General features: G+C 35.8%; 2 protein-coding genes and 2 long non-coding RNA genes across 7 annotated transcripts in view; 2 read left to right on the top strand and 2 right to left on the bottom strand.

The window, feature by feature from the left end:
• Positions 1 to 357: 357 nt before the first annotated feature.
• On the bottom strand, positions 358 to 24999 carry kynu (kynureninase). 3 transcript variants are annotated; one of them, XM_055008132.1, is made up of 15 exons: positions 24863 to 24999; positions 17103 to 17236; positions 12316 to 12510; positions 12102 to 12222; positions 11938 to 12020; positions 9548 to 9609; positions 9271 to 9342; positions 8217 to 8291; positions 6944 to 7090; positions 5801 to 5899; positions 5637 to 5710; positions 5445 to 5497; positions 5142 to 5227; positions 3317 to 3547; positions 358 to 768 (listed from the first exon to the last, which is right to left on the bottom strand). In XM_055008132.1, exons 3-15 carry the CDS (start codon positions 12482 to 12484, stop codon positions 649 to 651), a joined length of 1392 nt encoding a protein of 463 aa, XP_054864107.1. In that variant the 5' UTR covers positions 12485 to 12510; positions 17103 to 17236; positions 24863 to 24999; the 3' UTR covers positions 358 to 648. The 3 variants fall into 3 exon arrangements, with proteins under 3 accessions (XP_054864107.1, XP_054864106.1, XP_023151419.2); XM_055008131.1 differs by lacking the exons at positions 17103 to 17236; positions 24863 to 24999 and adding an exon at positions 14851 to 14990; XM_023295651.3 differs by lacking the exons at positions 17103 to 17236; positions 24863 to 24999 and adding an exon at positions 14359 to 14511.
• Positions 15010 to 20497, top strand: LOC118469283 (uncharacterized). The gene is made up of 3 exons (XR_004846136.2): positions 15010 to 15329; positions 17161 to 17255; positions 19546 to 20497. It is a non-coding gene; the product is annotated as an uncharacterized LOC118469283 (long non-coding RNA).
• si:ch211-246m6.5 (von Willebrand factor D and EGF domain-containing protein) overlaps positions 24684 to 27881 on the top strand; it is a 46651-nt gene continuing 43453 nt past the window's right edge. The window contains exon 1 of one of the 2 annotated variants that reach the window (XM_035941715.2): positions 24684 to 24970. In XM_035941715.2, coding sequence (XP_035797608.2) covers positions 24877 to 24970 — 94 coding nt within the window. In that variant the 5' untranslated portion in view covers positions 24684 to 24876. The remainder of the gene's footprint in view (positions 24971 to 27881) is intronic. The other variant, XM_023295648.3, reaches the window with a different exon arrangement.
• Positions 26144 to 27881, bottom strand: part of LOC118469282 (uncharacterized) — a 34347-nt gene continuing 32609 nt past the window's right edge. The window contains exon 9 of the long non-coding RNA XR_008600702.1: positions 26144 to 26893. This is a non-coding gene — a long non-coding RNA (uncharacterized LOC118469282). The remainder of the gene's footprint in view (positions 26894 to 27881) is intronic.

The raw sequence follows: 27881 nt of genomic DNA, 5'->3' as shown, positions 1-27881 counted from the left end.
CTTTGTCCACCATAGTTTTAAAGTTTAATCCATTTATTAGTAACTTGATTTACTACAGAAAAAAAAAACTGCACCACCTCAAAACCAAAAAAATAAAATAAAATCAGTGTTGTGTACTGTGGTGATACACATCAGCTGCTTAAATCTTCTATATATATATGTAATAACTACAGCTGTGCAATAAAAATATTATGTTTTTCAATCATAAATTACTAATTTAATGTTGAGGCAACATAAACTTAGTCTACTTGAAGGACATTCAGTTAAAACTAAGATTAATTTCTTGTCTAGATTTTACAATTATAAGACCATCTCTTGATTTAAATGAGCCAAAAAAAAAAAAGACTTGAAACAAGAGAAAGGAAATGTTTGTGTTCTCCAACCACGCTGAAGTGTTTTCAGCTTTATTGTAAACTGGTGGAGAATAAACACTTTATTTCAGCCAATCCATGTGGAATATTTGCAGCAGACAAAAATAAAAACAAAACAGTCAGTGAAGATAATGAGGTTTAGGAGGCTCAGTGAGGCAGAAGGTGAACTTTCCAAGATATCACCGTTAATAAACTGTCTTTATGTGGAATATGAAGGGCTGAAAATCTTCCCTCTATCTGCAGGAGTCACAGTCAGGTGGTACTCAATGCTCTCCTCTCATTGGCTGCCAGCGGCGAGGGCTGCTCCCAGGGTTTCGATGAAGCGGTGGACGTCGCTGAAGGAGTTGTAGAGTGGCACCGGAGCGATTCGCAGCACACTGGGCTCCCTCATGTCGCACTGGAGAAGCGAGAAAAAGAACGTCAGCCTCAGGAAACCTCGGCTGGTATCTTTGTGCAGCAGCAGTTTTTAGCTTAAGCTTCAAAATCCTGAGGTATGTTTGCATCTGGACAACATTCGCATGGATCATTATTCTATACTATATAATGTCTAGACATTTAGCCACACCAGGATATGTGATTTTTTGAGCACTTCAACCTTTTACACCAAACAAAGACAGCAAACATCCCATTGGTGGATCTGCAGCTACCACCAACAGAACAGTCGTTTTTTTGCAGTGAAAGAACTTCAGTTTTTACAAATACATTAAAATTTGGATAACATTCTTCAACATTTGTGTGATTGTGAAAGTAAATTAATGCACAAAGGTCACCCAAATTTCTACTGTGGCAACACTGGATGGAAATGACCAAAACTGTGACACCATCGTAACTCCCTAGCTGCCCTACTTGCCAGATACCATTACAAATCTAGACATTTTGCAATGCCAAGATTTGTGATTTTTTTTGAGCATTTCAACCTTTTACACAAACAAAGAGAGGAAACATCCCATCAGTGGGTCTGCAGCTACCACCAACAGAACAAACAGTCAGTTTTTGCAGTGGAAGAAATTTAGTTTCCACAAAAAAATGAAAATCAGGCAAATTTTCTTTAATTTTGTGTGACTGTGCAATTTGTGTGATTGTGCAATTAAATTACCGTAATTTCCAGACTATTGTGCGCACCTGAATATAAGCCGCACCCACTAAAATTAAAAAGAAAAAAAGCTTTGTACATATATAAGCCGCACCTGACTATAAGCCGCAGGTGTCCACGTTGTAACATGAGATTTTTACACAGAAAGATTTTTTAAACTTTTAATTACATAAATGCTTTTTTTTCCGAACAGTGCCTGTAACACGGCAGTAAAATGCATTGAGTCAGTTCATGCTGCAGACTCCCACATCTCACCATGGATTCATTGATGCCAAGCTCACGTGCAGCAGCTCTATTTCCTTCTTCGACAGGCAGATTGATTGCCTTTAACTTAAAAGCGACATCTTATGCATTTCTTCGTGTGTTTTCCACGATGAGGGTGTGTGCATGAAGCACAAAATGACTGATCTGAAGAATTTAGTGTGAATGCGTTTGATTTTATTCGAACAGTGTCATTGGTCCACTGTGGTCTGTTGGGTAATTTCATTCTGATGTGACGAGGCTAAACGTATTGATGGCATGAAGCTCACCTGTAAAAATCTATACATTAGCCGCATCGTTGTATAAGCCGTCCATAAAATTGTCGTAAGTGGGTTTGCAGCTACCACCAACAGACCAAGCAATCATTTTTTTTGCAGTGGAAGAACTCCAGTTTCCAAAAAAAACCAACAAAAAAAGAAAATTGGGCAAATTTTCTTAAACACCTGTGTGAAAAATACCTAAATTGTGGCAGCTGGATGCTCCATTGTGACTACTTAGAAGTTTTTCCGTCTTATTTGCAGAGATTTAATTAGATTTCATCGCAAGTTCTTCATGTTGAAGGGTCGCCATTTTGACACGTGAGAAGATTTCGCACTGATTTCCAGGCGTGGCAGGAGCACTAGGAGCAGAGTATCACTGCACTTGACAGGGAAAGGCAGCCAGATTAAAATCAGGTGCATCTGTTGCTGTTTATAGTTGCAGACCTACACCTCATGAAGTTGAATGCTGATTGAATTTAATCATTATAGCGTCTAATCATATCAAAATTTTCCTGAAAATCTAACAAAACTGCTGCTTAACTTGATCAAAACTGAAAACAAGTCAAGAATTTATGTTTTTTTAAAATATTGTTATATTCTAAACAGTCAGTAATGCTTTTTTTAAAAATTGGAAATCAGTGCAAGTATATATGTTTTTATTATCAAACTTAAATTCTTTAAATATGCTCCATAATCCAAACTTAATCATGCTTGTTTGATGTATTAATGTCATTATAATTACCCACTTATTTAAAGAAGTAGCCCAGCCTTGACTGATGTGGCAAGAAGTTAGCGACAACGTGCACGAAACATGAAAAAATTCACTTTTCTTTTGTTCAACAGTCAGGTTTGAGGTTCACAAACATTTTCAATGGATTAAGGGAATGTTATCTGGTCAGGAATGAATTTTAAATAAAATAAAGCAACAATTAAAAAAAGTATTCAAACAGTTGGTTGCACTTAAATGGACAGGTTTTTTTTTGTAATTTGTCTATATATTTTTCTTTTCTCCTGTTGTTTTGGTTTTCTTTTTATCATTTATAGACCGAAAAAGGAACGAGGTGCAATCAAAAAGTTCTGAAACTGTGAATAAAACTCAAACGCTGATTTATGTTTGTGCAGCGCTGCTCTGCTCCCAGTGTTCCTGCAACACTTGACTTCCTACGATGCAAATAGCTCCAAAACTGAGTCTATATTTAGGAGAATTTCAGTGATGCAGAGAAAACTTCGGATGCATGGGAGCTTATGTCAACCTGTGTGAATGTACTTTGAGGACAAAAACGTCCAAATCCTCTCTGAAGCATCATTAAGATCCGAGCTGAGCTACTCACAGCGACGCCTCTCCTCTCCAGCTCCTGGAAGACCCTCCTGATGGGGATGGAGAAGGAGAGCGAGAGCTGGCAGCCTCTCTGCTGAGGGTCTGAAGGCGTCATGATGTGGACATGAGGTTTCTGGGGTCTGGTCGGGTCCTCGCTGTAGTAGTGCTGGATCAGATACTCCAGGTATCCGGTAAGTAGGAGGGACTTCCTGCGCAGCGCCTGCATGCTGGTCATGTTGAACACCTGGAAAATTTAACACGAGTCGATGTTGGATTTATTCACTGGAAGCTAGATGGTGATTTGTAGACACACTAAAAGATTAGATGTTAACTAGCAGGTGGGACAATTCTTCATTTTTTTAGCAGAATAAAAATTTTTGGCTACAGTATTTTAGCTCATGTCCAAGTTTTTTGGAATAATTTCTGCTCAACCATCTCTGATTTGCCTGATTATTTTTTATGACAAACTGAGGATATTCATAAAGATAGTGGAGAATTTTCAGCTTAATATACGTAATACTTTCTAAGACAACATCCCAGAGACTCTTTAAGATAAAATCCTGAAATTTTCACTGTTCTTGACCATCGTGTCGCTGATTGACAGTTAAGAAAGTAGATCACATGTTCTCAGTTGAAAGATGAAAAAAAAAATTGACGACATCATAAAAAGTCCCATCTTTCAGCACATTAACAGAAGAAAAGCATTCCGAGAGCGCAGTACTCCGCCAATGCTGCTTAGTCGTATCATTTTTAACTGATGAAATCTTTAATAAAAAATCAGGCACGTGTTATGTATGTGTACATTGTGTACGGTCCCCGAATCACATGACTTAAATATGTAGCGGGTGGCGGGAATTGGTGGGACTCAGAAACACCCCCACAATTTAATCAATTGTTCCTTACAATTATCCAACAGATAAGTTCCAATAAGTCCGCAGCGGTGGATTTGTAGTGGGATCACAATCATGTGATCGTCAGCAGTCAGTTGACCAAGTGTTCACTTGTTGTCATAGTTACAGTGACGCTGTGCCGCTATCTCGCAATGATACAGAAATCTTTAACAAATTTGTGGATCCAGACTATAAGCTGCATCATTGCCAAAATCTAATCACTTGGTCCTTGTGTCATTTCTGACCTTCCCTGAAAATGTCATTCAAATCTGTTATTCTGTTATTGAGTAATGTTGCTAACAGACAGACAGACGGACAAACCAACGGCGATCATCACATAACTTTACTGCGTTCTTTGGCAGAGTTCTAGAGTTAAACTTTTTTTTTAAATATAGGCATATTTTTACTCCATGACAATAGGCATACATCTGTCTGTCTGTTAGCAACATTATTCAAAAATGGACTAAGAGATTTGGATGAAATTTTCAGGGAAGGTCAGAAATGACACAAGGACCAAGTGATTAGATTTTGGCAGTGATGCAGCTTATAGTCTGGATCCATGGATTGATTTCTGTATCATTGCGACATAGCGGCATATAACTGACACTACATCAGCTGCCTGCTGACGATCACCTGATTGCAATCCTACTACAATCCACTGCTGCAGACTTATCAGGACTTATCCATCGGAAATCATACAACGACTGGGCAGCCTTGGCGGAGTACTGCGTTCTCTGAGTGCTTTTCTTGTTGATTTTTTGTATTTGTAAAAAAATAAGAGAAGTTCAGCTTGGGATTTCTCAGTTTTTATCACAATGTGCCGTTCTTTCTACTTCCAGCCATAGTTGTGCTGTTGTCCCTATAGGTGCAGGACTTCATATTAACTTCTTGTAGTTTGGAGAAATACTACAACTCTGCATGGTTCTGTGAACTGTTTGACTGCAGTACCTGCAAACTGGCCTGCAGGGGGCAGACCAGCAGGATGGGTTGGTTGGACAGTCTGAAGCCGTTCACTCCGGGCTGCAGCTCCAACTCTGGGAATACAAAACAAACAATCAAGTAAAGTCAAAAACCTCATCTAAAGCTTTGGATTAACACATTTAGAGTGTTTATAAATAATTGTGAGATTGTGTAATACCAAATGCGACCACAAGATGGGAGCAGAACGCAACTAAAAACACACCAATGGCTTCGGAAAAGCAGCTCAGACATCAGCGAACATGAGGGATTTTAAAACAAGACTCTTCTTACCGTTACTCATCTGGAACCGAGTTTTCAGGTCATGTCCCCACCATCCTGTAAGCCTGAAGGAGACAATAACAATCATTTTTACTTTGTTTTCTTCTCAGTTTTAGGAAAAATACTTGGAAGCCTCTTGCAAGTTTAAGAAAATGGAAATTTGAGTTTGAATTCCCTGGGTGTTGTTTGAGGAGTGCTGCTCACGCTGGTTTGATGGTGTGTTTATGCTTCTCGTGGATAAAAGCTCCAGCGAGACCACCAGCACCTGAGTTTATATACTGCAAAACAAAGCAGACAGTCATCATTTACGGTTAGTTTCCTCCGATTTCTAAATAAGCAGCTGGGATTGGGTTTTGTTGTCAGCTGACCTTGTAGGAGCACCAGCAGGCGAAGTCGACGCCCCAGTCATGCAGCTTCAACTCGACGTTTCCTGCTGCGTGGGCGCAATCGAATCCGACGTAACAACCCTGACGGAAAAGCAAGGAAAGGATTATTTGTGAAAGTGAAGGTTCTTCAGCTTGTTGAGAAAACTTGCTATGGCTTCACTCTAAAAGTCCATCAAGTCATATGCGTCTCAAACTAGGCTCACAGAATACTAAACTTATGATGTGCTGCAACAACCGAAAGTAAAAAGAGCAAAAAAAAAACCTCAGTTTTACTTTATCAAATCAAGAACTCAACCCCGAAGCTGCACAAACTGTTTACAGCTGGTAGTAATGACAATGACGCCATCAACAATTCAAAATCAGGGTTGGTCACATTACCATACAATCTAACAGAACACTTCTTTACTGTCAGGAATTTAACTTCTCTGTTAATATTTGGCTTTAATAACAACTAATACTTTCACAGATATGCTTATTTTATCAGACCACACCAATCTGACACAAGGAAAAATGAATTTACAGGGGAAAAAAATTACAATTAAACACTAAAAGTTATCTTAAAATGATGCCGTAATCTGCCTTTTTGAGGCTTTCTGTTCAAGTTACAGTATAGGAACTAAAATGTCACCAAGATCTCAGAATACAGATTGTTTTTCATAAATCTTTCTGTTAATATCTTCTAGAATAATTAGAATATCCTGAAGAAAGATTAATGTTTTCCATTACTGATTTAAGGAAGTGAAAACTGTATATATTTTAGACTTATAACATGTAAAGTGAACTATTTGGAGCCTTTTTTTTTATTTTATTGCAATGATTCTGGCAAACAGCTCAAGAAAATCAGTAATCCAGTATCTCAAACTCAAGTATTTAGTGTATAAATGAACACAATTTTCAGAAACTGGACATTTCTGTGTTTTCAGTCGTTGGTTGACTGATCTTAGGAAATGTTCTAATAATTATAATAATATAATAAGAGGTTCATGTTGCCCTAAAAACAGCTTTTAGTTTACTGCCTTTGGTCATTAAAACTACTATAAGAACATAAATTCACAAGGTGAAGAGCAAGTCCTTTTGTTGCGATTTCAAGATCTCAAGATGAAGTTTTGAGGATCTTCTCGTTACCTTCCGCTGGCCGGCCTCCGTGATGGCGGCCATGTTGAACAGCTGGCCGGTGTAATACTGAACGCCGCTGAACATCACCACGGCGATGGAGTCGCCTTCCTTCTCGATGACCTCCAGGATGTCTTCAGTTCTCAGAGTTTCCTCTCCCTGACCAGACAGAAAATTGTTAGGGAGTGTTCAGGTAAGAACATAAATGCAGAAATGTAGATGAAAATAAAAGGAAATTTTAACAAAAATTTAATGGGCAGGGGACAAAACAGAAGATAGCTGAAGGTCCAGGAATAAATCCAAACTACAAGTCAAAGTGAAATCCAAATAAACAAATCACAAGCAAATAAAACTGACTGAAAGACTGAGATTTCAAAGTGTTTTCTTACATCTTCTGTCATCATTTCAATAACATTTGAATTCATACAGTCAATAAAACAGATTAAAGTGTAATTAATAAGATGTCTGACCATTTGACTACAATACACCACCTTAAAATGAATGTTTGGTGTGTACAGTATTTGTGGAAGTGCATTTATAGGGACGGTTTGATGCATTTGCTATTGCTAGCTAACATATTTGAACCTGCCTATCAGCTAACACTAGCTTGATAGACTCATAGACAATTTTTTCCTGCACAATGTGTATTTAAAACTTTTGCTGTATGTCATTTATTTTTTGTAGTTTTCACGAAGTCTGCTGACAAAATGGGAAAATAATGGTCAAAAAACATCTGACGCCTGGCCTTCATTTCATCAGACTGGTGTAGTTACAAAAAACAAAAGTACCAAAATACAAACAAGAATGAGGTAAACAAGGAGGAACCAGGAAGTTATCAGTGTCTCAGAAAGAACCAGTAGAAGACAAGACCATTTATACACAACTAACTCCCTGGAGACAAGACACAGAGGACTTGCAAGGTACAGGTGAAACTAATGAAGAGGATCAAAAGAGGAGGGAAACCAAGACAAAGGGAGGGAGTAACACAAGAAACACACAAGAGAAGGCACTTTTAAAATAAAATTGAATACAAATGGGTAATCACAAGAGACACAAGATACAGTTGTTCCAGGAGCCACAGGTGAAACTAATGAGGAGAATCCAAAGAGGAAGGAAAAGAGACAAAGGGAGGAAGTAAAAACACAAAAAATGCACAAGAGAAATCGCTTTTAAAATAAAATTGAATACAAATAGGCAATTACAAGAGACACAGAAGGAAAACACACAAAGGAATCTAACAAAATAAAACCAAAACACGTCAACAGTAAAGTGTAAAAGGGTTTACTGGTCTGGGTGACAGCAGCAACATGCTCTGCTGGGGGTCGAATCCTCGTAGGCGGATCTGAGACTCAACGGCGTACTGAAGAGACAGATTCAGATTCATAATGAGGACAATGAAGAATCACAAACTGCAGATTTAGGAGACAAAAGCTGATATATAACACAGGCAAGTCAGAAAAACACTTATACAGTAAAAACGGATTAATTTCAAATCTTCAACAAAGTGTTCGATTTTACTTATTCTTATCAAACTCTACAAGCTGGACACTTTTACAGTTTGATTTATCAGCTTTACTGATTCACCGTTTGAACTTAAAGTGTATATATATATATATATATATATATATATATATATATATATATACATATACATATACATATATATATATATATATTCTGAAAAACAGTGAATATTTCAGGCTTTTATTCTTTATTTCTGAGATATTGTTATTCAAAAATAGCCTCAAATTTAAACATGCCAAAAGTGTTGTTGCTGCTTTTAATATCTCGAAAGGAATGCAATATATCACAATATCAATTCTTAAATATCTTAATAAAAATCCATATTTTATGCTATAAAATTTCAGGCAAATCAGAGATGTTCTAGCAAATATTTTTTCCAAAAATGTTGTGATTTGAGACAAAGCAACCCTTACATTTTATCTTATATTTTTGTGTTTTCATTTAAATACAGACATTTTTCACCACAAATCCATGCATAAAACTCCATCAGGATGCAGGAATTTCAGTGTTTGATTCTGCACAGCCCTGAATACAGTCGTCTTTTGACAACTTGTGTCTTTTTTCATGCCGCTACCTTTAATCTATTTGCATTTTTTACTCTGCGTGTCTTCCTCTTTGCAAACATCCCATTTCTTTGCGCTGGAAACTCAGTTTTGTAACCAAACTTGTCAACTGCAGGATCTTCAGTCGGGTTTAATTTTCAGCTGAACTATGATTCGTGGGTCAGTTTAAGTACATGAATGCAAACAAATCCAGGCAACAAAGCGAGGATTTTGTGTGAAACCTTGACCACAGACTGAGTGGACATTACTCACATGATCTGAGGGAAAAGCTTTGTTCTCCAGGAGGATTTTATGTCGAGCTGCGGTGGGTTTGTAGAAAGCAAGCTGTAAAATAATAGCATAAAATCACTTAGTACTAAAACTGATTGAAATCCTGCTGCTCTTTTGTGTAATTCCACATAAAATACTGCATAGTTTAAAGGTGTTTTTCAAAGCACATCTGACACAACGTAAAAACAGAAAATACACATTTAATTGTGTTTTAAATGGTTAAAAGAATGTGTTGCAGCAGAACATGAGTGTCTTTTACCATTAGAAGGTGTAAATTAACTGTCAGGCCGTTCATCAGAGCCACTTCTTCACTTTTAGCTCCTGTGAGAAACATTGAAAACAGAATTTTTCATCAGATTTTCAACCTTCCAATAGTTTTTGAACTATACAGGCACGACATCCCATTTTGTCAGACAAAAAAGTGAAAAAAATATTTGATTAAAGACACTTTATTCTACATCTCTTGCAACAGATAAACCATTTAGATGAACCACATTCCTTAAAAATCACCAAAATTCCATTTATCACAGTCAGAAACTGGAGAAACAGAAATAATTATCAGATTAACAGCACTGATGGGAAACTTAACCAAATTTCATGTAAAAATCATGATAGCTCATCAAAATAGTCACTCTTTTCTACTTTTCTTTGAGTAAATATGTCAAAAATAAACCATTTACACCAACCAGATTCTGTAAAAAACAATGAGCCGAACACCACGACAGCAGGATTTCAATATTGTAGTAAAAAATGGGTCCACAGAATGGATCAAATGGAGTTACATGAGTCTATTTTTGTCTGTGATTATGGTGTAATTTTAATTAATAGACAGAAATACATGGCTGTTAAAGTTCACAATATAAATTAAGGTAAATATGCTGCAAAATACAAATGCATTTTGTCCAAAAAATGTAAAAAATATTCGATCTCAGGTGTCGAGTGAACATGCAGTGAAGGTTTGATCCAGAAATCCAGACCAGGTTATGTAATTACAGAATCTTAAACCCCACTTTAAACACTTGATACCATCCATTGGAGCTCAAACTGATCAGAACCACGTTTTCCTTCTATCACATGCATCAGCTCATGTGTATGTAACTCCAGACGGACTTCAGACTCGATGAAACAAACGTTGCAGAGGAAAGCAGTGCAGTGACCTCCAGCGCTGAAAAATAACGAATGAAGTTGCAAAACCGCTGCTGATAACATGTAAAGACGGTTAACTGACGAAAAATGTTCTATTTGTGAATGTAAAACGATAACCTGCTGTGGAAGATTTGGTTTTCAGGATGTTTCAAGCAGGATTTTCATTCTGCTGCATTGGTAGCTTTACTGAACCAAACGATCAGATTAATTCTTTAACTACTGGCGATTGTTAGTATTCAACCAAAACTGATCTTTTTGTCTTCTAATTGGCCAACATGGCATGAGGCTTTATCACTACGGTGCTTAACTTGTGGTTTTGCAATATCATGTGAAGAGGCTTTTTTTTTTAGAACAAAGAAGTAAAAAAATGCACATGGATGTAGGTTTGTTGTTGATGAAGTTTGGTTGCAGATCAAACTATTCAAGGTCAACGTCAGTTTTGCAGATTTTACTCAAAATTCTCCAAAGGTTCTTCGGTTTGGACTCACAGTCGTGGAGATGATGAGTTTGGGGATGTTTTTCAGCCACAAATTAAACTAAATGGTTTCATCCTTTTGCAGATGGAGGTCAAACAGCATCAGAAAACAACATTTTGATCAAATATTTGATCCCACTTTCATCAGATTTTCAACTTTGCAACATTCTTGAACTAATCACACGTGAAGTCGCATTCAGGTGGGAAAAAATAATTTCAAATATTCTGGGAAAATCACTTTCTTCTATTTGTCAAAAACAAACCAGTGACACCAACTAAATTCTGAACCAAAATCCCATTTTATCACAGTCCGAAACCTCAAAAAGAATCAGAATCGTCAATTTTCCGATGGGAAACTGAACCGAACTTCATCTTAAAATCATCAAAAATTACTGTATTTTACTTTAATTCTAGATGTCTAACTAAAAACATGCAACCACATTCTGTAAAAAAACTCATATACACTGATTTTTTTGTGCACTAACTGAAAAACATGGCAGCAGATAAGAGAGCTAGGAGACACAATTTGCTAGTTTCCTTCAGTGCCACAGCTATAACCTGAAAGATTTTCTTTTCAAAAAAATATAGATTTGGACAAAGAAAGGTCCAAAAAGCCCATTTTCTGCCCACATGTTAATCAGAACCAGCTTCCTTTTGTATCTGTGAGCCAGAATCAGCTGCATTCTGTAGTTTTAGTCTTTAAAACAGGTTAAATTTTAGTTTCATCGAGTGCTGTACACTTTCCAAAAATGTGCTTATGACTCTCATGTGACAACTTAGGAACCTAAAGGAGCTGAAGAAGTTTCCCAAACATCTTCCAGAAAGCAAGCTGACTTCGAGTTGATGTTTCCGGCTGTATAAATGAGCAACTCTGTCCTGTTTTAGGCAGTCAGATCGATCCAAATAACTTCAAATTTGCACATTTCGCTTTTAGAACTGTCCATACTTTGAGTTAGAAGACACAACAATCTCCTAAAAGCTGGATCTGCTCCTCTGAGATCAAGTGTTGTCCAGAATCTGTCTCTTACCAACGACATTCGCCATGAGCCCCTCGATGTTGTCTTCCGCCCAAGCCCAAGGACGGGAGCCCAATGTGTGGCCGTGGACGCCCCTGGAAAACAGAGCATCGATGCAGAGTCACACAGCAAAGACTGTGCTACTTGTCAAACAGCGAATGTGAAAGTTAACGCACATCTTGGCCCACTTCTCCAGCTCCTCCTCCAGGTATTTCTGGGCCATTTTGGGCTGAAGCCCCAGAGAGTTTCCCACCAGGTAGATGCACTCCTTGGTGCCGTCGACCAGCGACAGATCAGCTGCACAAACATCAGGGTTTTTTTGTTGTTTTTTTTAAATCACTGTGACACAGTTGAATAATATTCATCTTTAACGGAGCATCTTCGACTCACAGGGAGGCAAATCTGCAATTTTAGGCACCAGGAATTGGTCCCTGAGGTGCCGCAGCTTGTCGTGTTTGTCGAAGTAAGCAGCGACTTGTGCAGATGTTGGACTGCAGCCCAGCGAGGACGACACTCGCTGCACAACTTCTCTGGGGTTTAAACCCACAAACTCGTCCATTGTGGTGGAAACACTGAGCCACCGGCCTGCAGAGAGGACAAAAAAACACCAATTAAAACATGGAACAGAGGCGTTGAACCGTGAAATATCCACTGTAGTTACTACTTTAAGGGGGAATTCTGGCTTATTTCAAGTTGGTGCAGTTTCTATTAATGTCCAGAAAGGCTTGAAAGGCATCTTAGCTATTAAAAAACCACTAATATGACACCATTTATCAGAGCTAGGAGCTGTAGAAATGGAGAAAAGCATCACATTTTCAATTTTGCAACAGCAAATTTTACCAAATCTGAGCTTAAAATCATTAAAAAGAATCATTTTACAGAAAAAATGACAAAAATGAACCATTTTTTCTAACCAGAATCAGTTTTTTTTTTTTTAAAAAAGGATTTAATAGCCAGAAACTGTAAAATTAATCATCAGATTTTTCAACACATCTTGAAATACTTTTTAAAAAATAATCAAACCTAAGATTGAAATCATGATATTTCATCAAAATAAGCCAAAAATAAGTAGTTTGTCTGAACAATATTCAATAAAAAGCAAAAATTTCTGGAAAGCCGTCAGTAACTCAGCTGTAAGCAACAGAGACCCACTAAGAATTCTGGGATTTTTCGGCTTAACAGAGCAGATAGGAGACAAGTACGGAAACATTTTAATTAAGTAAATAAGAAAAAATGTAGTCATGATTTATTTTTCCACTGTTGAAGACATCTTTGGACACTTAAAAAATCTTGTACCTGTTGATTCCTGTGTTATTTTTTTGATTTTGTGTAAAATAAAGAAATTTAAGGTTCCTTTTTGTCTTTTTCATGATTTATGGCTTTATAACTTTATGATATAAGAAATATTTCCATCTACTTCCATTTATTGTTGTTCAATAGAAGTGCAGGAGTTTATATTTCAGTGAAAAATGTGCAAAAAACGCCCAGAAATGCTCTGGGTAGAGTTCAAACATTTGTTGTTGAGTGTAACTGAAAATAAACAGCAGTGGATAAATATTCCTGTGATTATTGTGGCTGGTATGTTTCTCCAGATGTAGAAAAGCTGTCAGTAAAATGTCATTTCTTGGAGGCTAACTTCTGAAGCACACAACAACATGCAAAACACAGGAGGTTTTAATGAAACCGAACTATCTTTTAGTGCATAAATTCAGATTTTTTTTTTTATAACTTTAGACAAAGTCTCTCCAGGTCTTTCTGTCCTGTGATGCTGTTTATACCTTCATAAATTACCATAAAACCACTATTGCAGCATTTTAAAGTTATTCTGCACATTTCATATTTACATTTTGGGAGTTTTTTTTGACGCTTTTTAAAGATATGCAGGAAGATTCACATAGAAAGTCAGAAATTCAGACTTATGCTTTAGCCATGGTGCGCTTCACACAGTGGTGTGAAAATCCTCTTTCTGCAGCTTTTCAGAGTCTAAAACACATTAATGCATTAATTTAAATGTCCTCTAAGTGAGAAGTGAATGTAAATACAGGAGAAGGTCACATGTTTATTATAAAATGATCTCTGTTCACTTGAAACATCAGCCACCATTTGCCTTTTTAATTAAAATGCTAATTTTCTGATGTTTAAAGCACTAAAATCTTGCCAACGTTGATCAGAACAACTGTAATTTTACTTGAAAGCATTCATGCTCTGCAACTTGAATGACTTAAACAGCTGCTCCTGTCTTTAAACTATTTAGATTTATGTCACAGCCACTTTAAACTGCAAATACACACATCTTTATGCACTTTTACTTGAATGTAAGAACAACTAAGAACCCTTTTTCCTTTTGCACTTGGACGATGAGTTAAAATGCTTTCTGCTGCATGTGTCGGCGTTTATTCTGACGTCGTAGTTGAACTGAAAACTGTAACTCACGGTCGGATCGGTTGCAGACGAGCCTCTTCTCCACTCACAACCTTCTCGCTGAGTGAATCTTTGGCCCTGGAAATGCTCTTTAACCCCTCAGTGCGCGCTGGCAGGTTAATCATTGTCAACTAGAAGCCTGACATTAAACCTATTGTTGTGTTTATTAACCGACTAATTGCTGTGAGTTCATGTCCTTCTGCGGTGGCAGCCAGACCAGAGCCCAGTTCCCCATTTTTGTGGTTTTCAGTTTGAAATTCCACAGTGTGAAGTTCCACATGAGCATGTGACTAAAAGCCTCGGACGTTATTGTGCTGCTGGTTTTCAGTCAATTCACTTCATGCTGAACCAAACTGCACTGTGATCAAACCGTGTAAAACCGAATATCCTGCCCCCTCCGTCTAGAAAAAAACTTACGTACACACCACCTCGTTTTTAGAAAAAACTTCATCCACACCTAACCGCATAAGCGCGTTTTTCAGCACATTCATAAGCATGCCGGACCTTTAGGTGGCAGTAGTTCCCCAAATCCTAGCAAGGTGGTGGAGAATAACCGTCCTTAACGTCGTCCTTCGCCTGTGTTGTTGAATGTGGAGCAGTATCTGGGCTTGTAAAAACAAGCAAGTAAAAAGCGCCTGTACAAGAAACAGCGTCCAAAACCTTGCGAGAGCATCCATACTGTTACCCAATGTAAACACAGGTCGCATATGTGACGTAAGAACATATTTTGTCGCAGGCGGTGACGTTTCGAAACGCAAAACCCCGGTTACTGATGTCCACATGCAGACGCATAAAACGGAGAATTCGCAAATCTTCACTTTGGTTGGAGTTTTTAAAAAGAATCGTTTTTGATGACGTAAATCTGCGTTTTCTTGTGGATGATAGGCCGAATCGTAGAAAAATATCTTCGTTTTGTGAGATACCCGGCTACGTGTGGACAAGGGCTCAGAGAACAAACAGTTGCAAAAAGGCTGGAAACATGGGTCTGTCTGCACACTTTAGGTCATACATTAACAAAAATGTAACCCATGTGTTGTTTTACGTGACTATGATGCTCAGATAACTAAACATTTGCAGCCACTGGTTTGTTATTAACTTGCAAGTTTGCTACAATTTAACCTTTATTTGTTTAACTGACTATGAATTAAACTCTTTTATTTCAGGATTGTCCCATTTCTTCCTTCAAATCTATGAAAATATCCACCTATAAATGCACATATTTCACATAGAAATAGCTTCTAGTTTGATTTAGCTGAGAGTTAAAACTGCCTGACGTGTTGATTCTGGTCAGAACCTGCAGGCCGCTCAGTTTCTCAAAGCAAATAACTGCTCACATGTAAAGTCTGCACTTCTGTGAGTTCATATTTTGCTTTATTTCCACTAGATGGCAGAAAACTACTGTTAGTTTTAGAAGTAAAGGGCATCAGGTACAGATAATATGTAATTTGGCAGCATGTAGCATGAAGAATTACAAAAAAATATGTCAAAAAGTGAAATAAAACAATATTTATAGAGCTGAAAACGTGTTGTGAAATCAAACTACCCTGTTTTCCTGGGAAAAGCTTTTCATAATGATAAAATATTGTTCAATCTGCCCTTTTACCTTTAAATACTCTTGAATAGCATTATGCTAAAAATAAAATAATTGGACTTATAAGTAATACTGCACAAAAAGCTATTTTTACTTGAGCTGATGTCATCTTATGTTTCAAAAAATGCTATTGCAAAACGAGTAATTTGGTTTCTAACTGCAACAGTCTATAATAGAAAGATAATAAAAGAGGGCAACCAAAAGATCGTTTAAAATTAAAGAAAGTAACTATCTAAATACATTTTTAAAAAAAAGACATTTTCCACAATCCTAAGAAAGTTTCTTGCCTATTTTTCATTATAGTAAAAACAATAAATGAATAATGTCATAATACAAATTAATTAATAAACAAATAAATACTACAATTAATACTGCAGAAAATGCCAGCATTAGTTTTACTACATCATTTGATATAAAAATAAATTATTGTTATTAATGTATTATCATATTATTAGTATTTTTGTTGTTGTGATTATCAATGTTATTGTACATTACACATTTAAATTGTTTTGGGATTTTAATTTATATTTAATTTATATTTCAAGTATTTAAAAATCTGGCAAATAAAAAGGAAAAATTCCATAAAAATACAGATTTCTTTTAATGTGTCATTCATTACTATTTATGAACACATCATAACACTCTGATATTGGTAATATTGGTATTGATATTTTTTTATAATATATTAATTTACTAATTGCAAGCAGTATTTTAATCTAGTAGATCATTATATTTTCTTGCATTTCTATTTATTTTTATGCTATGTATTAATTTTGCCACAATTAATGTATATTATTTAAGCCAATAATTGACCTAAAATGATGTAATTGATGTTGATCATAAGGTCTGATTTTGGAGAAAACATCAGAAAATCACTTACTTCTATTTTTATGACTTTTAAGAACTTGTAGATTGTTTTTCTCAAAGTTTACTGGAGTTCTTTTGTTCTCTACCATGTTTGTAATCACTATAATTAACATTTCAGGTCATCCAGTATGAGTCCTAATCATAGCTCTGCATAGGAAATTACATATATGGTGTCTTTTGGTTAATATTACGTCTTGAAACTTCCACAGGTTTTTGATTTTCATACAGACTCTCAAAGCTGAGATTCGATTTTCAGCTAAAATGGTGATTTCCACAGCCAGCATTGCTGATTCCTCACCTGCTTTTCTTCTTCATCTTCTTCTTCTTCTGCCTTATTATTCATCTCTTCTTCACAGCTCACAAAGCCGTCTGCTTTCATTCCATCACATTAGCAGCAGCCGCTGCAGAAGGTCATATTTTCCATCCAGGAACCTGCAGTAATACACACATGGTATGTAATCGTGCTGTTTTATTTTAAAAATAAACAAAAAAACTCTCAATTTAGGTAGTTATTCCACTCTAGTCACTTGCTGCCTTCACTTTTTTTAAAATTGTAAGCTTTCTCTCTCTCTCTCTCTCTCTCTCTCTCTCTCTCTCTATATATATATATATATATATATATATATATATATATATAAAAAAACATTTAATTATGTTCAATTTCTTCACTCATTTCTAAACATCTGTGACTACAGTACATAAAATAGTCAACAATGTCACATATTTTATTAAAAAATGCTAGTTTGAAAATGGATCATTGTTAAATATCCAAGTTTATCAACCAGTTATGACTTCTTACAGTGGTCTGTTTGACATATGTTGGGGCAAAACAAGCTTTTTCCTCACAGCAAACAGACAATTAGATCAGTGACAATTCGCTCTCTAGGAAAAGCCTCTTAATCAAACTCAACAGACTGTGAAACAAGCCAAAGCTGGATGTGCTTGGAAGCCTCACTGTACTTTGACCTGCAGTATGAATATGAAGCCAGGCCTCAGTGTTTTGACTCACAGTGAGGCCTTCTGCCATTCAGCATCGCTTGAAAACCTCCAAACCACCATTCACACCATGACTGAACTGTTTTCATTGCATGTGTTTAGGGATTTTAAGGGGACCTGAGCAGGTGCCCTGAGGAACTCCCAAACACTCTATGCATAATGACTGTTTCCTGGATATTAGGAATCCAATAGAAACATGCTCAAACTGCATTTGAGCTGCTCACTGTCATAAAGAAACTATATTTATGAATATGACGACGCACGTGCTAAAGCAGCAGCTAATTATTTCAATCCGAGCACCAAATGCCACCATTTATATTAAAAAGTACCTGGCTAATTTGTTTAAAATGTTACCTCTGGTTCATTAAATATCATAGACTGTACATGAAAGATGCATGTAGCCGATATAGTGGCAGCTTCTCTATCACAATTATTGTCTATTTTCTTCTAAATAGGACAATAATTTACTAAATTCATATTTAAAACTTAGGCTTAAAACTAGCAACAGACACCATAAACTTCTTGAGAAGAGCTTTACTGAGGTGGCAAATCGAGTGAGAAATCGGGTCATTTTCTTTTTGGTTTTGCAACCAGGGAAGTGGCCCTCTGCTGGCTGTTGGAAATAACGTCTGCCAGGCTTAATGCAAAACGTTTTGTTTGAGAATCATAAAATTCTCATAAATTAAATATGGCATGGTTCATGTGTAATGTAAGGCAAATTAGTTTTCCTATTTCTCAATGCATACATTTAAAAAATATTGTATTAACATCTACACCTGCCAGTGGGTCACTATGATAAGAGTAGGTATAGTAATATATTAATTTCTCTACATGAGAAAGCTGATATTCTCTGCTGTGAGGTAGAAAAAAATACCTGCATGAGCCAAAACGTATTTGAAAAAGATTAGAATACTGGATATCAGCAAAAATCTAACATGTTGCCTCCTGATTTTGTACCATTGTTGCTCATTTCTACAGCTGACAAACACATCACATCAATGAAGCCAGAGGTGCTCTAATTGATTTTCATTTGTATTTATGCTACATAACTGATCAATAACAGAAATTCAATTTTACACTAATAAGAAAAACAAGTTTTCCTGGAGGAACAGCTTCATTTAATGCTGAGGAATTTTTTAAAAAAAGGACCCCAGGTAGATTCCCTGAGGAACCCCGTTAAAATTTTTTTTAAAATCATTAATGTGACTATTTGTGTATGTTTTGATGATGATGCTGTTATGATTTGTGTCTTTTTATGCTTTTAGGATGTCTTTAAATGGTCAAATGTGTTGTAAAAAGCTACGACCTTTTTGAAGTCCTCTGACTTCATGTTTTACAGTTGCTAAACCATCGTGTTCAGGTCAGGATTGTTTCTCCCAGAGCAAATATTTTGAACATGAGCTCCTCGTCTGGAAGCAATAATCACCAATTAGCTTCTTGTAGCCTCTTGAAATAAAACAGACATAAACAGAGCAACCCGTAAATATGTCGTCCTCCTAATGCACTCTTTAAAATTCTGTGTTGTATACACATAAGAGCCATTTTCCAATAGAGGATTTGTATTTAGAGCATTTCCAGACTGGATGAGGTGTTGAGACGAGTTTCTAGAGGGCAGACGTGGTCAAAGTGACTCGTATTTTTTGGGGGGGGTGTTTTGTTGCAGAAACAATATGGTTGCAAGATGTTTGGGGGCATCGTAGCTGCTGACATGCCTCTTGTATGTTCTTCACTTGTTTTTCTCACAGTAATGGAGGATGTGCGACATCTGGAAGTGCTCAGGAGGCCGAGCTGAAACCTCCTCCTTCCCCCCAGTCGGTTCTCAGGGCACAAACTTCAAAGCAGGCGGCAGAAGATAATGTTTTCTCTCAGTGACGAGCCACCAACGGAGCGGTGCAGCCGAATGTGGACGATGTGGGCAGGTGTGAAGATGTCGATTTAAGAGGCCAAACTGAGGTCTGATGGGAGCTGATTTAGGTTTTTAGCTTCTATTTCCTGTCCTCTATGTGTGGTTTGAGGTTTTTGGGTTTCCATCTCACCACCAAGTGAGTGGTTCAATATGACAAAATACACTGAGAGGCAACCAGAGATTTTACTGTATCACTGAGGCTTTATGTGGGTTTTTGTAGGATCAAAACTTTAGATCTTTTCCTGTACAGCATCGTCAACGTAATGTCCAGGATTTCATTTTTCAGGTGAAATATTTCAGCTTAATTCACCAAATATTATTGTCACATGAAACTGAATTTGCAATAATTCAACTGTAGGCACGGTGTTTCATTTTGAGGTGTAATATTTCATTATGTGAAATTTCTAATATTTCAAATTCATATGCAACATTTCATTAACTTGTGCAGTATTCAACTTAATATGCAATAATTTAATTTGATGTGCAATAATTCAATTCCATGTGCAATATTTCAATTTTATGTGTAACATTTCATTTGCAATTGTAATCTTTTAACTTGATGTGCAACATCACATTTTCACATGCAATAGTCCTGGACAGAGCTGCAATGTGATTGGATAGAACAGGTTCAAAAAGGGCGGGATCAGAAATGACTTGATTGTTTGGAGCTTTTTGGACTTTGGCTCAATGGGATGAAATAAAACTAGACTAATAACTAAATAAACTGTTGAAAAAAAGGTTTGAAATGATGGAATTCAGTTGATTTACTGTAAAAAACTAAAAAAAATAAAAATAAAATGACGGGAAACATCTGTCGCATGTTTTTTTCTTAGTTTTGTCAATTTAAATTCAGTAAAATAGTAACTTCATGTTCACAAATCATTGTAGAATGAATTATTGTTTGTAAAAATACAGATTTTTGATGCGTCGATTTTTTACAGTAAATTTTATTAATACTTTTTTGTGATTTAACTAGATATTATTTACAATTTAACAAAACAGAGAAAATCTGTAAAATATTTTTCAATCATTAATAGGCCGATACATATTTTTTCTTTCAAATAACAAATATCTTTAAATAAAATAAAATAAATAAAATATTTTGGTGATTTAAATACAGTAAAAAACATTTAAATTTCTTTATATATACATATATATATATATATATATATATATATATATATATATATATATATATATATATATATATATACAAATAAATAAATAAATCTTAAGTAAGAAAAGTTACGTTTTTTAACAATCATTTTCCAATGTGTTACTGTTATTTTGCCCATTTTTACAGCTTTGTTAAACTATGGACGATAACAAAAAAATATTTACACATTAAACAAAATAAAGCAGACTAAACATTCTGGACCCCCTTGAAAACGAGGTGACACACCTCTAGGGGTTATTCCAAATAAAATTTCTTCTAAACACAACTTTCACAACAAAAGTCTGTATTTTTTCAAATGATGAATTGTTCTTTTACAGAGTTTGACCATTATATAGCCGTTGCTTTACTGTATTTAATGTTTGATTGTAAGATGACAATTTTTCCGTTTTTAAATCAGAAGTCTTATTTTTATGTATATTAAGCATTAAAAAATTTCACTTTTTACAGATCATTTCTCAGTCAAAATAAAAAATAAAAAAAACACAAAACTGAACGTCCACATCAAAAATCTGTATTTCACAAATAGTTTTTTTTACAGTGTGCGGCTGTGAAATTTGACTATTTTACATTTTTATTATTCTAAAAATCGAATTATTTTACTGATATTTGTTGTTATTTTTGCTATTTTTGTGATTTTTGAACATTACAGTATTCCAGTGTTCAACGTATTTTTCTGCGACAGATTTCTTGTTAAAGTAAAGTTGTAGGTTTGAATAACGACAGTCACTTGCTCAGTTGACTACTGCAGAGTCTTTCTATTTAAGGCGTCTCTCTTTTCTCTTTCTATACCAAATGATAAATATTTCTGTGATGCTCGGCTGCAGAAATCTGTAATCTGGGCTCTGAACCCCGGAGGTCTGAGACTTTCTCACAGATCTGCAGCGACGCCTCAATGAAAAGGCGAAGCTCAGAACACCTGCTGCTCCTCTCAGGTCTTTTATTTGGTGGAAAGGTATGTTGTTCCGTCTCCGCCGCCTCCAGCACCTGATATTTACTCGACAGTCGGAGGGGCTGACCTCTGACCTTCTCCGTTTCAGATCTGCAGGTCTGAGCTTCCTCCTGCAGCGAAATCAGCTCAGTCACAAACTGTTTTCAGTCACATGAAGAGATAATGAACAGAGGGAACACACGAGGCTCAGCAGTAGGCTTTATCTTTTTTTTTTAGGATTTTAGCTCTGAAATATTCAAGATTTGTGGATTTTTTAAAATCATAAAACAACACAAGATTTTTTACAATTAAGTGGATTATTTGTGCTCTAAAACTGCACAAAATGACAGAATAATGAAAAAATGCAAAATATAAGAGGAAAAAAATAGCTTTAAAGTAACCCTTAAAACCAAAATTGATGCTGTTTTCTTAACTTTTCAATGTTACAGACGAATGGCTTTCGTATCAAAGCCAGTCGCTGTTAATAATTCATTTCATGTGCATCACTTTATCCTCATGTTTCTCCACAGTGAAGCCTGACTGGACGCTCACTTCCTCCACATGCTGCGATCCACAGTGAACATACAGTTCAAGAGAAAATCTCAATTCATGTTCATGCGTTCAGCAGCTGATTAAAGAGGTCTGGTAGTTCACTGAGACGCAGTAAAATACAGGAAGTTTGTTGTGATTCTGGATAACGAGGAACTGCAGAAACATGTGGGAACAGAACATTTCCTTCTTGGTGGCGGCTCTGATTAATCTCTTTAAATGTGGTGTTATATTTTCATTTTCTGCATATTTGTTTTTTTTTTCCAATATTCATTTTGTAGTAAAGCAAAGATTAGATAGCAAAGATAGCAAAGATACTCTGTTTTTCCATGTTTTTATTAGTGTGACTTAGGTTTAGTTGTGGATTTAGTTGAAGCTCTTGAACCTATGGAACCCCAAAACCCACCAGTGTGTTTAAAAAGAGTGCTAAATCAAAATTACACACAAAATAGAACCAATCATCGGATTTTTGTCAGCTTTCCAACAGTCCTTGAACCAAACACGTGTGATGTGTAGTTCTGTTGCTAAACTTAACCCTGTACAGCCGGACCCATCAAAACATAACCAGAAAATTCTTTTTTTTTTTTTTTTTTTTTTTTAAAAACTGAGATGCTTATTAACCCTTTTAACAAAGTTCCCAAAATAAAAAGAAGAAAAAAAAGCCATATCTTTTGTTTATGATATATTTTTGTATCGCATTTGATAAATTGGGCAGTTTTGGCAAGTTTTTGCTCACAACAATCTTGATTTTAGAAACAAAAACTAGTTTTGTCCTATTTATTACTCCACCAAGGAAGGGGAGCCTCAGTAGAGTGACGATTGGCATTGGTCTGTCTGTCTGTCTGTCTGTCTGTCTGTCTGTCTGTCTGTCTGTCTGTCTGTCTGTCTGTCTGTCTGTCTGTCTGTCTGTTAGCAACATCACTCTATAACGGAATAATGGATTTGGATGAAATTTTCAGATGAGATGATGGGATGAGATGATGGGATGAGATGATGAGATGAGATGATGAGATGAGATGATGATGATGAGATGAGATGATGAAATGATGAGATGAGATGATGAGATGAGATGATGAGATGATGAAATGATGAGATGAGATGATGAGATGAAATCAGATCAGATCAGATCTACTTTATTCATCCTGGAGGAAATTATTTTTCCAGAGTACAATACAATAAACAAAGGTTAGTGGAATATACACAATTACACTGAGGTTAGTAGTAAACTGTGTAGGGTTAAGCTTAAAATTATTTTAATTCACCAAAATTGCTTTATTATATATGTACTGTTTCTAAATTTGCCTAATTAATTAGCCATTTTTGCTCATCAGATCCTGTAAAAAAAAAAATTAAAAATTCTGTGTTTATCAGTGCAACCATAAAGCTATGAGTAATGGATAATTGCTGTGATTAAAAGGAAAAAATATGTAAATTAAGAAATTATAGCTTTTAAACTGCTATTTAGTGTTGTTACATTACAAATAATATTTATTTAAGTCACAGAAAAAAGATTAATTTCCATTTTGAGTTTAAAAAAACAAATAAAAGCTGTAAAAAATCAGCACTAATAAATGTTAATTAAATTTTCTATAATGCTTTATTGTTGAATTAGACAGAAATTTTTATTGCATTTTTTTGTTTAAAAATACTTTTTAACATATATTTGCAGATATTTGACAACAGAATTCTGTACAAGAATCAGTGATCATTTTTAAACTGTTAACTGACAGATTTTTCACATTTTGTTTAATTGCATACATGAATTAATAAAAATAATTTTCAAGTTAACCATAATTTTAAGAAAAGACCAAAACCATAAATAATGTCCACATTAAAAATCTTTTTCCCCCCAAGTTTGACCTTATAATTACTGTCCTACTATATTCAAACTAGATAAAATGTCATTATTTTAAAGACATTTGTGTTTCCCTCTTTTTTTGTAACATTAAAGTGTTCCACTGATTTATACTTTGTTTTCCTGAAACCTTTGCTGCCATATTCATGTTTTTTTTCCCTTTTCTTTTTCTTCACAATGTAAACAAACTATAAAAGTAGTTGATTAATACAAAAATCTACAATAACTTGCAGAACAGCTGCTTGGCTGCATATTAACACGCGGATTTGTGTCAACTTTTGCATCATTGGCGCTAAACAGTCCGATAAAAGTCGTGTTTTTGCGCTAATAAACGGTGATCGAGCCTCGGCGAGGCTGCAGGGATGTTTGATTTATCGACCTGCGTCCACGTGGTGTTTGGATTGATGTTTGGAGAGGAGCGTTTGTTTCTCAGAGGATCCACCTCCAGGAGCAGACGGAGCTCTGCTGCCTCCTCCCTCCTCCTCGGCTCTTTGTCATCCTGCGCTCCGGAGCGAAGCCGCAAACTCTCCTCTAATCACCAAACAGGGACGCGGGGTGGAGAGAGAGAGCGATAAGTGTCGTTTGCGCCACTTTCGCAACGTCTCTCCAAACTTTCAATGGGACCCGGAGACTGAGGAGTGTCTCACCTGGAGCCGCAGAGATGGTCCGTTGCGCGTCTGGTTCGTTGCGCATGTCGTTCCTCGGAGTTTTACGCATCGCGCTGCTGTGGGTCGCACAATCAGGGGCGCAACATGGTAGGTGGATATTCAACTTTTCATGTCTCACACGTCTTTCTACCTCTTTTCCTATTTAAAACAGAACCAGATGTCTCATAGAACCCATGCAAACCTTCACATGCATCGTTTTCGCGCGTAAAAAGTCGAAATGAGAACATCTTGCCTGTTAGATTGTGCGGAGCTGCGTGACTTGGCCTGCCGGGCTGCATTCCCATCACTCAGCTCCAGAGGTTAGATGGACCTTCAAAGGCACCAGAAAGGAGCAGAACCAGCCACTGTAGAGAAAGAAACAACTCCGAGACTTTTAAATCAAAGAAAACTCCAATTAACCCTGCATTAACCTATTCTGATCCAGTGATTTTTTTGTAGAAGTTCTTCAATGGAGGCAGTTTTCAGTCAACATAAGTGAGTTAAATTCATCACCATGAAACTCAGTCATAACGTGGAACAACTTGGGAAAAAAGCTGAGGAAAAATGCTGCAGAAACAAACAACAGAAATAAAACGTGTATAAAGAAATGAAGCAATGATGCAGCTGTAATTAAAACAAGATCAGAGTTATGAGTCATGAACAACATAATAAATACACTTGTGGCGCAGTGTTTTCCAGGAAACTGCTTCATGATGTTTCTGCTCTTTTTCAGTCATTTTTTGCTTCTCTTTCTGCAACACTTAAAAAATAAATAAATAAAAAATAAATTGCAAATTGCTAAACTAATGATACTTATTTGTTTGGTCATCATTACTTATAAAAAAAAATTTAAAAATCATTAAAAAAAATAAAGTGTCAGCAAGGGTGTCAGAAAAAACAGTTAAATGCTGTTAAACGAGTGAAAATAACAGCAAATATCTGTAAACTTATGCTATTTTTTGCTAATTTCAATACAGTAAAACTGAAATTTTATGGTTCTACATTGTTAAATAGCAAATTACTATGTTAAAAAAATACAGCTTTGTTTTTATTTGTCTTTTGTTGTTTTTTGTTTGTTTTGTTTTTATTTTAACAGTTTTGACAAAGATTTTTTGTTTTATGTATAAATAATTTTTGATATGATTTTACTACGTATCTAAAACTTAACAAAACAGGAAAAAAAACTGTGAAATAACCATTTAAAATGTTTACAAATTTTCATTTCCTAATCATTTTACATTGTAATAGCAGCAATTATTGGTAAAATAATTATATTTTTGCTTATTTAAAATTTCCCTGATTTCAAACAGCTAGAAAATACCAGATAAATTAATATTTTTTGGTGATTTTACTAGTTATTTTCTGAAAAAATGAAAAGAAATAAAAATTAAAAATCTTAATTTCACATTCAAATATTGTAAGAGAACACGTTAATTTGTAAAAAAAAAAAAAACAACAAAAAAAACAAAACCAAGTTTCGATGTGAACATTATTTCCAGTTTTTACCCTTTTTTTGCAGACAGTTAATATTTAAATTAATCATTTTCATCTGAGATTTTTTGAGTTTTCTGTAATGTAACAAACAGGTCAAATCTGTAAAGTAGCATTAAATGTTTCAAGTTAAAACTTTTTTAAAATGCAGTTTTTTACAGTGTAAGATGTGGTCACGATTTTAAAAGACAACTGTAAAAGATGCACAAAAGTTTTATGATTTTAGCACAAAAAGTCACATAAAAGTTGTCTTCACAGCTGTCAGGTTTTAACAACATGCGACAAAAAAGTGCAGAATTTTACACATGAATTCCTGCAGCTTCAGCAAATTAAATTAGTACTTGACAGTAAGAAATCCCAGTTGTTTCATTCTGTCCAACCCGTCCTCCATCCTCCTCACATCTTTGTCTCCGAGGTGTCCAACAACACATCAAAGCTCACAGTCGTAAACTTTAAGGCGGGCCGTCGTAAAATCAAACACTGAGGGTCCTCGCAGAGCTTTGCAGCAGGAATACCAGGCATTTCTGGCCAAAACAAAGCCTGACGGAGACACAGAAGAAGGAAATCTAACTGTATGGGTTTACAGAGCGTCTTTAACCTCTCAGACGGACCACAACTGCTGAACTGCACTGTAAAAGCAAGATCCCGAAGTTTACTAAGACGTCAAACATCTTCCCCCAGTGTAATGTCATATATTTAATGTGATGGTGCAGCTGGATGATATGAAAGCAGCTACAGCCTCACATTCATTAAATATCTAGAGACTTTAAAGTCTGTAAGGGTGAATTTAAGTCAAAGCTGAAATTATCAAAACAAATTTTGCATGTTAGCAGCATTAAATAGTGACTTTATGGAGTTTAACCATTAAAAAATAGAGTAGTGAAAGGGCTGTCCAAGCATCTTCCAGCAAATTCTAGATGAAATAGGGAATATAATGGGTTTTATCATGCACACAGGCTAACATTTCAACACTATTGTGTCTTCAATAGAGTCACAAGCCAAACAGCATTTTATCAACACGAACAGGATTTCAAATCTACCAGATGATGAAATCCAAAGGTGGCCTTAACTTAAAAACTTTTGTGATTTTTAAAAATATCGACAGCTGGCAGCCCTGTGAGGCTTCGCTAAAAGGCTACGGCTAACTTTAGCATGCTAACATTTTCACAGATGCTACCAGGCTGGTGTTTAGCAGATTTAATATGTACCATGTCAACAGTGTTAGCATGTTAGCATGCTAGGGATGCTTTTTTTTTTTTTTAAAGATTGATACAATTTATTTGAAAGCCAGAGGATCAATAACCGCTATTTAAAACTAACTTACACTACCGTTCAAAAGTTTGGCAATTTCATGTTTTCCATGAAAACTTCCACTTTTATCCATGTGCTAACATAACTGCACAAGGGTTTTCTAATCATGAATTAGCCTTTCAACACCATTAGCTAACACAATGTAGCATTAGAACACAGGAGTGATGGTTGCTGGAAATGTTCCTCTGTACCCCTATGGAGATATTCCATTAAAAAT

This window comes from Amphiprion ocellaris, chromosome 24 (genome assembly GCF_022539595.1).
Source record: "Amphiprion ocellaris isolate individual 3 ecotype Okinawa chromosome 24, ASM2253959v1, whole genome shotgun sequence".
NCBI lineage: Eukaryota > Metazoa > Chordata > Actinopteri > Pomacentridae > Amphiprion > Amphiprion ocellaris.
This window is presented reverse-complemented; position numbering and strand designations above follow the sequence as displayed.

Bases quoted from the DNA above. Each gene is read 5' to 3' on its own strand.
- kynu (XM_055008132.1), bottom strand. From the start codon at position 12,484: ATGGACGAGTTTGTGGGTTTAAACCCCAGAGAAGTTGTGCAGCGAGTG. The intron at 12,223-12,315 runs GTGAGTCGAAGA...ATGTTTGTGCAG, and splicing joins AATTGCAGATTTGCCTCCCT to CTGATCTGTCGCTGGTCGAC. The intron at 3,548-5,141 runs GTACTGCAGTCA...TAAATTTTCCAG, and splicing joins CCCTGCAGGCCAGTTTGCAG to GTGTTCAACATGACCAGCAT.